This window comes from Pipistrellus hanaki (assembly GCF_964339955.1).
Source record: "Pipistrellus hanaki genome assembly, chromosome: 12".
Classification (NCBI taxonomy): domain Eukaryota; kingdom Metazoa; phylum Chordata; class Mammalia; order Chiroptera; family Vespertilionidae; genus Pipistrellus; species Pipistrellus hanaki.
In genome coordinates, this window is record NC_140514.1 from 11,218,994 (window position 1) to 11,236,620 (window position 17,627).

The following is a 17,627-nucleotide window of genomic DNA, read 5'->3' on the forward strand; positions in this document are numbered from 1 at the left end:
GCTGGGCCAGAGGGAAGCTGGATGCTGAGCCCTGGCCAGGCAGGAGGCTCTGTTGGTTAGAGCAGTGGTTGGCAAACTGAGGCTCGCGAGCTACGGTTTGCTGCTCTGTTGACTAATGAGTTTGCCAACCGCTGGGTTAGCACATGATCCTGTGCACCAAAAGGTTGTGGGTTCAATTCCCAGTCAGGACACACGCCTACGTTGTGGGTTAGATCCCCAGCCAGGGCGTATAGGGGAGGCAACTGATTGATGTTTCTCTCTTCCTTCCTTCCTTCCTCTCCCTAAAACAACCTCAGGTGAGGGTTAGAAAATAATAATGATGATAATAAAGAACAATAAAATTGGGGTTATGATACGTGCCCTACCAATTCTCATGGGGTTATTGTGAGAGCGACATAACATATATAAAAGGCATGTGAAGGCTGTTACTTCATGCCTAAAATCCTGGCTTACCATGAAGATAAAGTTAAATGAGCATATACAGTATATAAACACACACACACACACACACACACACACACACTTGTGTTCCAATAAATGCTTACCAACTGGCTTTCTAGAGAGGAAAATGCCTGGGTTCTTTGGCCTTGGCCAATTTCTGTGGTGTAAATATCCCCACCATGGCTGATTTCCAAGGACCAGTGTGACGGCACTGAATGTCAAGGTGAGAACTGGTTGTCATTGGCCCTTATGGCGGGCTGAGCTGCCCAAGCACACCTCTGGCTATGCACTTGGTCCTCTCATATATGAAGCACCGAGCACAGTTCCTGAGAAACTGGAATGATGGCCGCCTCCTCCTCCTCCTTCTCCTCCTCCTCCTCCTCCTCCTCCTCCTCCTCCTCCTCCTCCTCCTTCTCCTCCTCCTCTTCTTCCTCCTCCTCCTCCTCTCCTCCTCCTCCTCCTCCTCCTTCTCCTCCTCCTCTTCCTCCTCCTCCTCCTCCTCTCCTCCTCCTCCTCCTCCTCCTCCTCCTTCTCCTCATCCACCTGCTCACCACTCGTTCAGTACCCAGGCTCCCAGGTGGAGAAACGGCAGCCGCCTGTTACTGCAGCACCAGTGCTGGGCAGTGCCCGATCTCACAGTCCGGGGAGTCAGACTGGGAACCCCAGCCCCTGGCTGCTAACTCCCTGCTGTTGTTGTACCCCCAGTTCCAGGCCTGACGCCCTGGATCCGTCTCCAAATGGAGTGGCAGCAGCTCGGGGTCTGAGGCTAAAAGGGTCCAGAGGGAGGTCCAACTGCAGAGATGCTTAGGAGAGGGGCCCCTGGCCTACCCCACTTGCATGGCTGCGTTTCTCTCCCCTCCTCCGCATGGCATCCCTCCCACTGCGTTTCTCCTCTGGGTTCTGCCCCCCCTCCCCCCGCCCCCCGCCCCACCACCCATCCTGGTCCTGCTGAGTCCCCTCTCGGTCTGTGGGGCCTGGGCCCACTCACTCCCCTGGTCTGAGTTATTGGGGCTCAGGGCGCTTTCCCTGTACCGAGAGCCCCTCAGGCCAGAGCACCAAACTCAGATAGGGGTGCCTGGTGTGTGAGCATGCGTGCTGCCTCTCCATCGCCTCTGTGAGCCCTGGCTTACTATGAGGATTCAATTAAATGAGAATGTACAGTATGTAAACTGTGGCGCTGCCCCTGGGACCGTGTGTGTCCAGGACTGGCCCTTGGTGAAGGCTTTTTGATTTTTTTTTGAACAGTTACTGGGTCAGGACTGCAGGGAGGGGGGAGAGACAGGCCTCCCAGGTGAGCTCATGGCTCCGGGAAAGACCTGGAGTCATTGGCGCTTCCTTGGCTCGAGCACAAAAGCGAAGGAAAATGGATTTTCAAGCCAAAAACGCTCACGTCTCCTCCATCACTGAATGGGGGCCCCACCCGTTTTTATGGGCTCTTTCCGAGTCCTGCGTGCCAACATCAACTCCCCACGCCCCGCCGTGTTCCTCCAGGAAGCCTGGGGAAACCGAGAAGGTGGGACGGAACAGAGCCGCCCGAACCACCTGCCTCGGGCGCACGCCCAGCACGCCTCCTCCCGGCCGGTCGGACGGGTAACGGGCCGCCGGGCACAAGGCGTGCGCGTGGGGGAGAGAGCCTGTCTCTAACCGGGGCGTCGTATGAAAATCCAGCTTGAAAAGCAGCACCCAATGGCCCTGCTGAGCTGACATGGACCGTGCTTCTCCTGCATTGGAACACGGGTGACTCTGCTGACTTCAAAGCAAGAGGGAGAGGCACCCAGAACTGCAGAGCCGAATGCAGGCACCGTGCTCCGCACGTACGCTAAGGTGACCAGGCATCCCGGTTTTTAACAATTTGTGCCGCGTCCCTCTACCTTTTAACAAAGTTTTCAAACCGCCGAGGGACACATTGTTAGACGCCGGGACTGTCCCGCCAAAAGCGGGACGCCTGGTCACCTTAATCATAAGCACTCCTCGTACCCAACCCCATGAACTGTGATTCCATCCACTTCAGAGACAGGGAGCCACGCACACAGGCGGCCTGAGGGGTGTGGGTGCCAGGGACAACACCGGGGAGCCACAGCCAGACCGCCACTGGTCTCTCCGGCTGCAGCCTCGACGGGCACAGAGTCCAGACTTAGCTGCTGCTGCTGTGGCTGCCCCGCAGGCCCTCCAGCTGACCCTCGGAAGAGGCATCGAGAACACAGAAGGAGGCAAGCCCGTCCTCGACCCCCATGGAAGCAGAGCCAGGGGAGACAGAAGGCAGGGCAGTGGTTAGGGCCAGAGGAGGTGACCCAGGGACCAGATGGAAAGTCTGATGTGCAGAGTCTTTAGTCCAGGGGTCCTCAAACTTTTTAAAGTGGGGGCCAGATCACGGTCCCTCAGAGAGCTGGAGGGCCGGACTACGTATATGAACTACTAATTCCTACTGTAAGACCTCGGCTGCGCTCACTGCCCAAAAAACCTGGCGGGCAGGATCAGACTCCCCTGGGGGCTGCATGTGGCCCGCGGGCCGTAGTTTGAAGACCCCTGCTTTAGTCGTTGGTCCATGGGCTTATCATCCAGAGGAATGATGTTTGCTCTTAAAAAAAAAAAAAAATAGGAGTAGGGGCAAGAAACAAGTGTTTTAATTAAAACTGAAGGCCTGCGCTAAAACCCGTTTGGCTCAGTGGACAGAGCGTCGACCTGCGGACTGAGGGGTCCTGGGTTCAATCCCAGTCCAGGGCATGTACATTGGTTGTGGTCACATCCCCAGTGGTGAGTGTGCAGGAGGCAGTTGGTCGATGTTTCTCTCTCATCGATGTTTCTAGCTCTCTCCCTTCCTCTCTGTAAAAAATCAATAAAATATATTAAACAAACAAACAAACAAACAAACCTGAAACCTGGTCTCCATGCTGGCAATTGGCCGCCCAGGGGCCTTGGGTGATTTGCCCCTAATCAGTCCTGTGAGCCTCACCTGCCCCGCCCCACCACCTGGCTGAGGGCCTGGGAGGAGGGGTGGGCCTCAGTCACCTCGGGGAACCTCGGGACCTGGGGCCCGCGCTGCTGGCAGGAGGCAGTGCTGAAAACACAAATCTTGTGGAAGCAGACTTTTTTTTTCCCACCTTTATTCCCAGAGTCGTCTTTTGGCGTCTTTCAACGAACTCTCACGCAAGCCTTCCTTCTCCTCGCCGGCGCCGGGCCCTCCCTGCGGACGCCCCGAGCACACAGGTGTGAGCACCGGCCCCGCACGGGGAGCCTGCTGTGGTCCCTGGACCAGGGACAGCCTCTCAGCCGGCCTCCTGCCCCGAGCACCCCGCAGAGCGCCTGGGCTCCAGGAAACGCCATTCAACACCCGTCATCAGGACCGACCCCGGCACAGGCTGCTAAAAGTGAGCCTCTCATACCTGCAATGTTTCCATGTGGTCTCTGCAGCTCAGCAGAGAGCCCCTGAGGACAGGGGTCAAGTGAAACTAGTTATGGAACATGGCTCTAAGCCCAGGGCCATGGCGTACCCATGTGTAGGAGTCTGTAAGTGCCCATCCGGAGTATCATTAATTGAGACCATTCTGGAGTCACCTGTGACCAATTGAGAGGCATGAATACAGACAACTTAATAAACGCACAGACTCACCCAGAAAAAAGCCCGCAAACGGCATCCACGGGGAGGTGAGCTCTGAGCAGCAGACCCCGCAGCCATGTGTCCAGGCGGCTTCCAAATCTGCGCAGAGCTGAGCGCCGGGTGCCCATTCCTTTCCAGCTGGACTTCCAGCGGCTGGTGCCCGGGCTCCCCCTAAAGGGATAGGGCGCATCTCCTTCCCGAGAGCCCTCCCTCAGCGGAACTCCTTTGGCACGCTCGGGGAGACCTGCGCCCTTGCCGACCTGCCCTTCACTGTCATGTGACCAGTCATGTGACCAGATGATGTTCCAGGTGCAGGAAGGACCAGAGAAAGATGGGCAGCCTCTGTGCATGCAGCCTGGTCTCACGTGGGCGATCAGAGCCGAACCAGAAGGCAGAAAGCGAGCCGGGATGATGCCAGCACCTGCCAGGTTTGCTAAGGAAGGCCAGGGTGCGGGGTATAAAGCAGGAGACATGGAGTCGGGAAGAAACCTCATGGAGGAGTGAGGCTCTCACAGGCAGGACATGAGGGTGAGGGACGGGGACGCGGGCAGCAGGAGAAGACGCAGATGTGGGAGGGATGGGTCACAGCAGGGGAGGTGGGCAGGGAGGCATGGAATGAGGTGTGGGGATATGGTTTGGGTCACATTATAAATGTCACAAAGAGTTTGTATGTCATGGAGATCTCCGGAAGGTCTTTAGGCAAAGGAGTGACATAACTAACTACAACCACTTAAAATATATGTGTGTGTGTGTGTGTGTGTGTGTGTGTGTGTGTGTGTTTTCAGAAAAGAAGGAGAGAGAGAGAAATATCAATGATAAGAAACATTAATCGGCTGCCTCCTAGTGGGGATCAAGCCTGCCAACTGGGCATGTGCCTTGACCGGGAATTGAACTGTGACCCCCTGGTTCAGAGGTTGATGCTCAACCACTGAACCACATCGGCCAGGCCTACAGCCACATGTTAGACCACAGAGGCGTCTTACTGCTTACCCTCACACATATACTCTCTTAGCTCAAAAACAACGATGGAAATGATAGTGACAGTGTATAGTAAACAGTGAAAACATTTGAATTTAATCTGTATGTCAGTTTACCACCTTAGGAATAACAGTGGAAATGAAGACATATTTTGTAATTATTAGTAATACTATGAATTTGTTAAAAAAAATGAAAAAAATTAAAAAAAAGACCGGTGAGATCTGCTTAGTTATCTATTGCTGTATAACACATTGCTAAGGCAAACCTAGCCACTTGAAACATACATATGTTATGTCACAATCTTTGAGAGACGCGAGTCCAAGGACAGCTGAGCAAGGTCCTTACCATATTGGAATCGAGGAGCTGATGAGGGGAAGGGTCTCATCCGAAGGTGTAACTGAGGAAGGACTTGTTTCCAAGCAAAAGTGTTTTTGTCAGAATTCAGTTTCCTGAGGGCTATTGGACTGAGGGGCCTTCCTCAGATCCTTCTTTCCTTCCTTCTTTCCTTCTTTCCTTCCTTCCTTCCTTCCTTCCTTCCTTCCTTCCTTCCTTCCTTCCAGGCTTGGCTGACAGTTGGCCCCAGGCCATTTCTCCAGTCCCTGAGCACGCGAACAACCATGTGACGGCCTGATTCAACAGAACCAGCAACGGAGAGGGTCTGCTAGCAAGACAGGTGCCTCTGTCTTACGTGACCTAACCATGGATGTGACATCCCACCAATGTGGCCAATATTTTGCTGGTTAGAAACAAGTTGTTTAAGGGAAAGAGATGGCAGAACGCCAAGAATAAATGCCAGGAGGCAAAGATCACTAACATTGAAGGCATGGTCTCTCTGCTGGCAAATGGCCACGCAGGCCTTGGGTGATTTGCCCCCATAATCAGTCCTGTGAGCCTCACCTGCCCCTGCCCCACCACCTCGCTGAGGGCCTGGGAGGAAGACGTGTACCCCATTCACCTCAGGGCCGTTAGGGCCTGGGGCCCGCGCTGCCGGCAGGAGGGAGGGCTGACGACACAAATCAGTCTGCCCGACTCACCTACAGTTCACCAAATCAGAGCACCAAGTTTTGCGAAACCACATTTTAACGATTATCTCACCAGTGAACCCGCAGAACGTGAGATCAGGGCAGGGAGCAGCTTATGTTGGTGGAATGTCACAGTCCAGGATAAAAAAGCCTGTGTTGTCACCGGCCCCTTCGCAAGTCGGGATTCTGTTGTGCGAGGGCAGCAGTGGAGGAGAGACAGCGAAACCCTCACCACATGGCCCCACCCTCAGGGCTGAGCGCAGCCAGTCTGTTCTCATTCAAGTCCTCGGCCGCTGGCAGGCAGGCTGGGGAGAGGGAAGGCCTCTTTTGTTCTGTGCGGCTGAAACAGGATCCGCTTCATTCCGTCTGGTTCAGACCCCTTCCTAGGAATGCCTCTTCCACACAAAGAATGTACCAGCCACATTCCTGAGGACGAGAGACCGAGTGCTGTCAGGGGTGATTTGTGAGGCTTGTGATTCTCAAAGGGAGAAAGGGGAGAAAGCGCAGGCGGTGTATCTGGGTGTGTGCAGCAGCGAGAGGAGGACAGAGCGATGGGCCAGCTCAGGAGCAGACTAATAAAACCCGGCGTCTTTGATCTGCAGGTCACCAGCTCATTTAGGGTTTCCCTGAGACATTCCCTTGAAATATGTTTTTGGAATTCTTCCAGAAAAGCTTAAAACCCCGGGTTATCATTTTCTTTTTTCTTTTCTTTTTTTGTAGTGGTCTGCATTTTGATTTATCATCCCCTATGAAGCTGTGGGTGAAATTTTACCTTTATTTGTTCAGAAACCATCCAGGCGCACACAAACGCTCCCCCTGGAAGGAGTGGGGTGGGGATCCTGCCAAGATCCGACTCCGGGGATGCCTGTGACAGCCTCGAGGGAAATCTGGGCCCAGGCCGAGGGGCTCGAGGCCTTGCTAGTCAGCTTGGCCATCCGACGTCAGCAGGGACTTTTTCCATCACACTGCAGAGCCCAGAGGAAACGCCGCGGGATATTAAACATGTCAACACCACGCTTTTCCAGAGGAAACGTGAGAAGCCGGCTCTGGTCACCGAGATGGCCACACTCCGTCAATGACTCCGGGCCGGCCAGGTTCCCGTGGGCCAGTGCCCGCCACGCGCAGATCGTAACCGTGCTCGACAAAAGCCATCGAGGCTTAGAGGCTCATGTCCAACTACCCACATTCTGGGCTGGAGCTGCAGGCAGCACGCTGCGCTCTGCCTAAAGAGGTGTTTGCGAAAGAGGAAGGCGGAGGGAACGTTCAAGTCTGAATTTGCGACGCAGAGCTTCGCGTGGAAAAGCAGCACGCTGGCTCGAAAGCCGGCTTGATGATTTGCAAGGAAAATTCCTTGAGGAGCCGGGTCTCCTCCGGGAAGAGAGGCCCAGAGGCAGACACGCTGAGAGCCTGGGATGGGGAAAGCAGGCTCAGCTCGCGGCAAGTTAGCTACACCGCTCCTGACAGCTGAACGTTTTTATTGTGAAATATAACACATCTTCAGAAAAGCGTGCAGAATAAGAATGTAGAGCTCGATGAGTTGGCAAAAGCACAATGTTTGTCACGACCGAGTTAACAAAGGATGCAGCCCTCTGCCCAGAAGCCCACCGCACCCCCTTCCCCCACAACTGGACATCACCCACGTGCACCCCGAGAACCGCCGTCCTCCTGTCTGTGGAAGGCACTTCCTTACTTTACCTACGAGGTCAACACCAAGCCCGCATCGCCAAGGAGTGTGGTTTGGTTTCGTCTGCTTTCTGAACTCTGTGTTATATGTACGGACACATGCAGAGTGCTTTTTCTTTTCAATCCTCACCTGAGGATATGTTCCCATTAATTTTTAGAGAGAGTAGAAGAGAGAGGGAAAGAGAAACATTGACTGGTTGCCTCCTGCACAAGCCCCGACCAGGGAGGGCCCAGGCTGGGGAGGGGCCTGCAACCGAGGTCCCTGCCCTTGACTGGAATGGAACCTGGGAGCCATCAGTCCGCAGGCCGGCGCTCTATCCACTGAGCCAAACTGGTTAGGATAGGGTACGTTTTTTCCATGTCTGGCTTCCTCTGTCAGCAAGCAGTTTGAGATTCACTCTTGTTGTGGCTGTGGTGGCTGCACTGGTCATTGTTGCACGGTAGGAGATATTTGTGTGGAAGCTGCTCTATACACTCTATAGGCGGGTTTGGGTAGAGCGTGTCTGCATCTGTCCGTGTGTTCACCTGGAGTAAAGCTGCTGGGTCCTAGGGTACGCTTCCAATGTGCAGGTCCATTTATATTCCCATAAATGCCGCTCCCCGACACTCCCGGCACTTGTATGCAGTCCATTCCGTCCCAGCCGTTCTGTGGAGCACGTGGCATCTCACCGTGATGCCCAGAGGCCCGGGCCTGCTTTGTGGGGCTGCAGGGGCCTCTTCCCCGGCCCACACTCCTGAGGAGAGAGTGGCTTCTGGTCTGTGTCCTCCCAGACCACAGGGGTGGCTGGTGACCGAGTCGTGGCTGCGGTGAACACGCGTGGGCACGCGAGGGCCCTGCAGAGCAGGGTGGACTGCCGGGGGCCGATGGCCCTGCACCGCCCTCTCCCAGTCTGCGATTCTGAGGGCTGAAGGTCCTGAATTAAAATATGGCCTCCCGAGTCAGTAGAAAGGAGTACTTGTCCAGATCAAAGCATAAAGGAAATCTCATTGAACAGTGTCTCAGCTTGATTTACAGCTTCATTATTTAGATATATGGTACGTGGCTCTCCACTGGTCCTCTGGCGCTGAGCCTCACCGGTTACAGACACGCCTACATCCATGGCTTTAATAGAAAGCTTAATTGGGTTTTTTTAAAAAGCCTCTCTGTCTCTCTCTCTCTGGCATACACGTCCTAGTCTAGAAGGGTAGGCAGAAACATGTTAGCATGGTTATCTTCCACAGCACTGGGGCCTGGGGTGATGTAATATTTTTCTTGCTTAGTTGTATTTTCTACCGCTTGTACAACGGCTTGTGTGACTTAGTAAAGGGGACGTGAACACTGAGCAGGGCATACCTACCCAGACAATAGCCTGTGTCCTGCCGGTTATGGTCGAGGGGATCTGGCATAAGCAGGCATAAGCAGACAGCTGTGAAAATATAAAGATCCCTTTTATCAGCCCTGGCACAGACATCCCACAGGCCCAACTGGTTCAGTAAGTGGGGAAGAAGGGACACCGGAGCCTAGTGCAGCGTCTGCAACATTGTTTCTCAAAACCCAGGGTCCGACCGCCCGAGGATTAGGAAAACCAGAGCCGCGTTGCTGGACGCCCCCACCCGGGGCTCCGCATGCCCCTTCTCCTGATCGTAACAAGAACTGACTGTGCACAGTTGCTCACAGAACACTTCACAGCCATCGTCCGCTGTGACCCCCACCCCAGCTCGGTCTGGTCCGGAGGGGGCTGTTTGCATTTACAGTTGGGGGCGGTGAGGCCCACAGAGGCTCAGGTGTAGTCACGGCTAGGAAGTGGGACATAAATCCGGGTCCTCTAACCCCGAGTTCACTCCCATCCATCAATTCCCATTTCATCATTCTCCCACCTCATCTTCCTTTGCCTTCTTTCTTTCCTTTTCTTAGCACCAATCTGAGACACTCCGATGACAGGAAGTTGGTTCTCTTTCTCTTTCACTTCATAAAAATCCATCACAGCCTTTCCTTCGTGCCTTCCCGGCCCGCACTCGGCCCAGAGAGGGGGAGAGGTGCTGCAGAACGAAAACCCCGAGAGCCACGGCGCTGGCGAGGGCCCAGCAGCATGGAGGCCACCAGCTCCTGCTGGGGGAACAGACAGGACTGTCCGTGCTGACTGCCCGGCGGCTCCTGGACACGGACCCGCGCTTCGATTCAACCTTTTTGTTTCTGCTGCAAGCATCTTCCTCGCGGACCGTGTTAGAACATCTGTCACACGGACGCTGACGGCTGTGGAGGGTGGAGGACACCCTCGAGGTCCTCAGTAATAGTCTTCTGGGAGCGGCGCTGCGCAGGAAGTTCTGTCTGCCTACAGAGCTGACATTCACCTGAGCCCTCGGGCGGCAAAAAGTGAGCAATGTTGCCCTAACTGGTTTGGCTCAGTGGACAGAGCGTCGGCCTGCGGACTGAAAGGTCCCAGGTTCGATTCCGGGCAAGGGCATGTACCTTGGTTGCGGGCACATCCCCAGTAGGGGGTGTGCAGGAGGCAGCTGATTGATGTTTCTCTCCCATCGATGTTTCTCTCTATCCCTTTCCCTTCCTCTCAAAAAAAAAAAAAAAAAAAATCAATTATATATATATATATATATATATATTTTTTTTATTTATTTATTTATTTTTTTAAGTGAGCAATGCATGGGTTAGCTCCTTATGATTTACGCACACACTCCTTTCTGGCAAAAACCACCACAAAAGATTAAAAAATGGCTGATGCTCACCATTCAGAAGACTTAGTTCCCCGCCTCGAAGGCCTTGGCAGGAGTCCCCTTCGCAGATCACAATGCTGGCGCAGGGCCGAGCGATGGTGTGGCTGACTCACGGGTCACCGCAGTTCACAGGGAGTCAGGACAATAAAAAGGAAGAAGGCAGGTCTGACATCACTGGCAGGGGACACATTTCAGGGCCGCGCTGAGCGGATCCATGGCAGCTGGCGCTGAACAATGTGTGGGGAGGAGGGAAGGCCTTGTTGGACAGAGCCCAGCGCGGGGAAGATAAAAGGGCCGGCACAAAGCCCCACCTCGCTGGCCGGAGGTGGTAAATCGTCTCAGAATGGACACTCACTCGTTATGGATCCGAAAGTCAAAGGAAAGAACAAAACCGGCTCCAAGTCTTCATTACTGACCAAGTGAGAGAGGAGCTGCTTGGTGACAAAGTGACGCACGCACACACACACACACACACACACACACGCAGTGGGTTTCTAAATGGGCTTTGCCACACGCTGCTGCCGTGTCTGGAGTAAAAAGCACCTCTTTGTCCGCGAAGCCACTGCAATTTATAAAAATAAGGACAGAAAACATTTCCAGAGAAGCCCGGCTTCAGTCCACTGGGCGAGAACCTAATGCAGCGACAACGACCTGCAGGCCGCGGCCTGGGAAAGGCGGGAGGAGAGCTGAAAGCCATCAGCACCACCTGAGCCCCGGAGGGATTCCTCTTTTATGAGGACAGAGCCTGGGGATTAGTGGGAACGGCGGCCTCATGAATGCAGCCACTATAGTGGAGCACATGCCTGAATGAGCCGCTTGTTGATTGAAACCTATCTATTTATAAGCACTGGTGCGCGCGGTGAAAATCCATCTGTGCCGCCGCAGCGTGGCGCCCACGGCTGAATGGAGGCTCTTTGCCATCGGCTCTGGGGCCCCGAGCGAGCGGCGGAGAGGAAGTGTGCGGGCCCCACTCACCGGGTTTTATGCCTCACTCTTGGCCAGTAAAGCAGAGTCCCCTTATCTAAACAGGGGTTTAGATTGATGTGGATGCTGTAAAAACAGACATGGAAAAAAGAACGCTTTTAGTCAGGCTCGCCCACGTGGTAAATGTAATAGATGGACCGGGATTTGGGAACATGGTTACGAATAGCCCAAACTAGCCACACCTCTGCTGATGTCACCGTTTTCGAGAGGAGTCTGGAAGGTAGGTGGGTTTACTGCACGCCCTGGGTAGCGTTTCTTCTCTCCATTTCTGCTGCTGTGAAGAGCACGCGGATAGCATGTCCCACAGAAGCAAGAACAGCACGAGGAGAAGAGCCTGGATGTGCAATCAAACACGTCAGTGCTGCCAGTGCTGGGTCCTCATTTCCGTCGGAGCCTCCGTCGGAGGCAAGGCCACGCTCCCACGCCTAACTGAGAACCTCAGATTCGTTCTGGGATTCTGTCATATTGAACCCCCATCACCCTGACACACCCCAGCCCGACAAAATGCCCCACCCCTCAAAACACACCCCATGGTTCTGCTGCTCAGACTCAGGGCCACTCTTGCACATGTGTCAAACACAAGGCCCGCGGGCCAAATCCAGCCCGCCAGGCCTTGCAATGTGGCCCGCACCGCGCTGTCATCACTGCACTCCGCTGTCAGTTTATGACATTGTCAGTTTATGACTGTTCAGTAAACCATTCGGCCCGCGATTTAGGCTGGATTTTAGATTTTGGCTCCTTCTCTGATTGAGTTCGACACCCCTAGAGAGGAAGGGGTTTCTTATTCCATTAGGATTTTAACTTCTTTGTATGTAGGGACTTCATTTACTAGGCTACTTCTTTAAAAAGACTAACCAAGAATTTATTCACTTTTAAAAAAAGATTTAAATAATCTTAACCGAGACCTCCCAGAATTTTTCTCCTTGAAGAACCTTATAAACAATGACAGGAAAATTTTCCAGGTATCCCCCCCTATGAGAAGACTGACAGCTCCCCCCCCCCCCCCATCCACCCCCTCTAGCCCACCACTGCCCCCACCCCAGGCCCTCACTACCCCACTGTCTGTGGCCATGAGTGATGCATATATGCATACAGGTCTGGTTGACTTCCTCCCGCCCAACCACCCTCCCCCACCTTCCCTCCAAGGTTCCGAACTCTGTTCCATGCTTCCATGTCTCTATTTATTTTGTTAATTAGATTCCATATATGAGTGAGATCATATACTTTTCTTTCTCTGCTTATTTCACTTAGGCTCATTCTCTCCAAGTCCCTCCATGCTGCCTTAAAGGGTGATAGATTCTTCTTTTTTACTGCTGTTTAGTATCCTATGGAGTAAATGAACCACAGCTCCTCTTCAATCACTCTTTTCCTGAACTTTTTGCACTTTTTAGCTTTTTAATATTTATCTGTTTTCTATTGGGGTTCCCAACCAGGTACTGATAAAGGGTTCACCTTAAAACTTGGCTCTATCCATCCACCTACATATCCACCTATTCCCCAATGGCTTCCATAAAAGACTGAGCCAACATATAATGATAACTCATGCTACTACCCATGTTCTCGGCCTTTCTCATAATTATTATGTCTCCTGTAAGAGATACTGCTTTGGGACAAATGTCAACTTTTCTTTAGGCTAGTTTGAGAATAGAAAAGAGAAGCAGGTGGTGAAGGAATGAAAGCACTGGTAAACACTCACAACCAAAACTGGTTGATAAGTTTTTAAAGACTTTTTTTTTTAAATATATTTTATTAACTTTTTACAGAGAGGAAAAGAGAGGGATAGAGAGTTAGAAACATTGATGAGAGAGAATCATCTATCAGCTGCCTCTTGCACAGCCCCACCTGGGGATGTGCCCGCAACCAAGGTACATGCCCTTGATCGAAATCGAACCCGGGACCTTTCAGTCCGCAGGCGGACACTCTATCCACTAAGCGAAACCGGTTTCGGCAAGACTTTTTTTTTTAAAATGTTCAAGATACTTATATTTATGAATTATGAATTTTTTAAGTGCCAAAGGCAGCCGAAACTCACAAAGATGCAAAGAATAGAAATTATTCACATTTTATAAAAAAGAATATGGAAAAAAGCAAGGGTCAAATGACTTATGCATGGTACCCAGAATTCTAAGTCCTCACTCTGACTTTTCTAGTAAGATTATTAAGCTCTGCTGCTGCCTTCAATACTTGTTTCCATAGACATTACTAAGAAAGCATTTTTACTTTGGCATTTCTGTAATATGGCACCATTTATAGCTGTCTTCACTCATAATACCCTTACTAAACAACCGTCTTCAGGGCTGGCATACACAAGGAGGGTCGGTCGGCCTGGTTACTGGTGGCTAATGGTTAAAACAAAAGTTATGTCATTTTTTTCTTGCATTTTCTGGATTTAGAAGTTAAACCATGCCCACATTTCTAATTCAGCCAAGCCTGAATCTTTCTGACACACATACAAAATCTCAAGTGTAAAGGTTTCCATCACCAAATCTACTCTTCTATCACTTTTGGATAATAAAGCAGACAATCTAATGATTTCACAAACTTTAGTGTATGATTTTTTTTTTCCTGTTTAGACCAAATTTTTCCAAAGAATGATCTAATTAATTTTAGCATGAGAGAGAGTAAACCCTATGCTAAAAAAGAAAACTATAAATTTTGTTTTGCTTTTTGCTGAAAGGCGTCAAGAATCATAAAAAAAATACTGAATTCAACTAAACTAAGGAAATAGGGACTTTTCAGGAAATTCAAACATTGAAAAAATCACAAAATCAAGAATGTTAGCCACAAAAGAGAAATTTATGTAAAAATCAGTCTCAGATCCACAGGTGTAAGAGAACGTCTCGAGGCGAAAGCACCTTTTCCAGAACCGCTCCCAGGAGCGTCAGTACCGATTTCGAAACTGGTTGCTTAGGTCTTGGAGGTCTAGGACTAGGGTGTCCATAGCTGCAATTTCGTCAGTTAAATTCTCGGAAACTTCTCCACTGGCCACATCTGTAAAAAGTTGCTGCAGCATAAAGAACAAAGCAGAACTATCAAAGCAACGAAAATCTCTTCAAAATAATATACAGAGACAGAGTACAGAACTACGACCCTTTGCATAATAATACGGCAATGTTATAGCAGCAAGGGCAGTGTTTGTGCTGCTCACCACCCGGGAAAAGTACGAGCTGCGACAGTGAAGAGGTGAATGGAAGAAGCACAACGTGTCTGAACTTGTAAATTTAAACGAGTGCTGCCCTTCATAATGCCTGCGTGACATAAGTAAGTTCAGTGCCGCAGGATGGTTTTTGGAAGAAGGGATGTTATTCATCCAAACAAAACAAACCTATTCACTGTGTATACAAACAAAAAATATATTTTGTATTCACATTCATATAAATTAGATCCTTTATGCTAATTACTTAAAAATTAATTACAGTTTAGGACTGAGAGGTCACAGAGATGATCAAGATTTGGTAAAAACAAAAGACCCAGAAAAAATAAGAACGAATGCACCGCCTCCTGTAAAAGGACCGGCCTTGGGCAGCACACCGCAGCCTCTGTACGTCAGCCCAACCACAGGTTCTGCTGCTGCGTCTCTAGTGCCTGCGGGCCAGGAGCTCGTGACTGGCAGGCAACTCACCCCAGCACCGCCCACAGGGTGCACGGGTAACTGAAGGTGTGCGCTTTCGTTGCCAAACCTGAGTCACCCGTCTACCTTAACAATTTTTGTCAAATCCACATACACCCTACTTACTATTTTTTTCTATTAATCAATTTTTACATAATAAATCTTTTTTCAAAGGAAACATTTCAGCATTACTGTAAATGAGAAATAGGCTAAATAATCTTCATGAAATTGTAAGTCTGATGTGTAGGCCAGTTATGCTTTTTCTACTATGCACTGAAATAAATATATATTAAAACCCTAAGGTTACTCAAGTGCTCCCAGTGGCATATATGCTATACTTAATAAAAGAGCATTATTTTAATTTAATATAGAGAAAGCATTAGGGAATTTAATTTACAGAAAGCATTAAGGGCTGGACTGTAAGTATTAATTTCTAGGAGCCCTAACAAACTAAGCCACATTTAGGGTGGTCTAGCCATTGGGCCAATAAAATCCTCAACAGCACAAGTAACTACCTACCTGGGAACTAATATAAAAACTGTAATTTGGCCTAAAATTAGCCCAGATATAGAGGAAGATTTAAGAGCCCGGGTGACACTACAGCCTCCTCTCTAGCACGCCCTGGTGAACCCACGCCCACCTCACCTTCGCTTTCGATGACAGGCCCTGTAAGTTGAGCCGAGCTGAAGAAAGCACCTGCACGGCCTCTTGGGGACTGGATTTGCTTTCGCTGCATTTCACAGCCACTGGAAGAACAACACAGGGAAACATCCATAAAAACTGCCGCTGATCATGAACAGGTTAAAAAACCCTCAAAACTACTGAACTAAGAGTTCAAAGTAACAGATTAGAGAAATATTTCTCCATGGAAAGTTCTTAATTTGGCAAAAGGATAATAAGTATGTGCATAATTCTCCCCTTTGTCTTTCTTTGAGAAGGATAACTTATTGGTAAAAAGAGAATTTTGAGGAAAATAGGTCATTTTAAGGGTATTGCAGATCATTGGGAAGAGACCCTCTGAAACACACACACACACACACACACACACACACACACACACACCAGAGATACGACACTCTCCGTGTGGCTTCCCCAAAGGACTCCCTGATGATGATACTAAGCCCAAGGAAGAGACAGGAGAGAGATTCACAGCTCAGTTCCTACTGCGATTTCACACTCAGGGTTTATACCATCTCCAGGAGAACCGATATCAACCACTGGACCACTGCTTCCCATTTGCTGTAATTATCAATTGCAGAAGAATTTAGAGGAGGACTTTAGTATGAGTTCACAGTACTTGTGACTCAGGTCTTAACATTGTGGTTTGAACTGTAATCCAGGGCATCAAAGACCCATAATCAAATCTATATCTATAAAAGGCACTGAGCCACTAGTATAAATATAAAAATGCATCACTAAATTATTAATGCAAATAATTTAAAACAGCCTTTATCTAGAATACTAGAGGCTCAGTGCATGAAATTCATGCATAGGGGCGGAGGCTGTCCCTCAGCCCAGCCTGCACCCTCTCCAATCTGAAACCCCTCAAGGGATGTCTGACTGCCCATTTAGGTCTGATCCTACAGAAACGGACATCCCTCTCATAATCCAGGACTGCTGGCTCCCAACTGCTTGCCTGCCTGCCTTTTTGATTGCTCCTAACTGCTTCTGCCTGCCAGTCAGATCATCCCCTAACCACTCCCATGCCAGCCTGACTGATGTCTAACTGCTCTCCTGCCAGCCTGTTTGTCCCCAACTTCCCTTCTCTGCTAACCTGGTCACACCTAATTGCCCTCCACTGAAGGCTTGATGGCCCCCAACTGCCCTCCCTTGCAGGCCTGGTGCCTCCCAACTGCCCTCCCCTCCTTGCCTGATTGCCCACAACTGCCCTCCCTTGCAGGCCTGGTCCCTCCTAACTGCCTCTCCTGATGGCCATCTTGTGGTAGCCATCTTGTGTCCACATAGGGGCAAGATCTTTGACCACATGGGGGCAGCCATATTGTATACTAGAGTGATGGTCATACAACTTTACATAAAAGATTACTTCTCCCCTCAAATATCACCCATTACATTCCTCAAGGCTATTTGGATATACATCTCTAAAGGAAGACTGTGTATGAGTCAGGAAAGGTTAAAAGATATCCTTAATACTATAAATCAATGCGAACAGACTGTGACCTGAAGGATAACTACTACTGTAAAGATTTTTCACATCTTTAAAGTTTCTAATGTCAGTCATTTATTCAAATGGTACTTAAGCCTCTATCCTATGTCTTCTTGTTGCTCAAAAGTGCCTCTTACATGGTAGTTGGTCTATAAATGTTTGCTGAATTAAATACAACAATTCCAATACACTTGACTCTTGACTACTACTTTCTCTGATCAGTAAAAACACATTCTAATATGCCATGGAGGCAAACGTTACATCAATACCATGTGCAAGATCCAAGGCTCTCCGAACCAGTTTCTTAAATGATGCAGTATCTTTCTCCCAGCCACTGGACTGTGTGTCACACTTGTAGGCCTTAGAGAGATAACTGAACGCCTGAGGAAAAAAGAACAACAATTCAGAACAAACAGAATTCACATTTCAAACTGTTCC

General features: G+C 50.2%; 1 protein-coding gene across 1 annotated transcript in view; it reads right to left on the minus strand.

Annotated features, from left to right (window-relative positions):
- Positions 1–14,192: 14,192 nt before the first annotated feature.
- TTC27 (tetratricopeptide repeat domain 27) overlaps positions 14,193–17,627 on the minus strand; it is an 83,577-nt gene continuing 80,142 nt past the window's right edge. Inside the window, exons 18-20 of the mRNA XM_084900661.1 lie at positions 17,459–17,570; positions 15,671–15,771; positions 14,193–14,419 (exon numbers count right to left, since the gene is read on the minus strand). Coding sequence (XP_084756787.1) covers positions 14,297–14,419; positions 15,671–15,771; positions 17,459–17,570 — 336 coding nt within the window. The 3' untranslated portion in view covers positions 14,193–14,296. The remainder of the gene's footprint in view (positions 14,420–15,670; positions 15,772–17,458; positions 17,571–17,627) is intronic.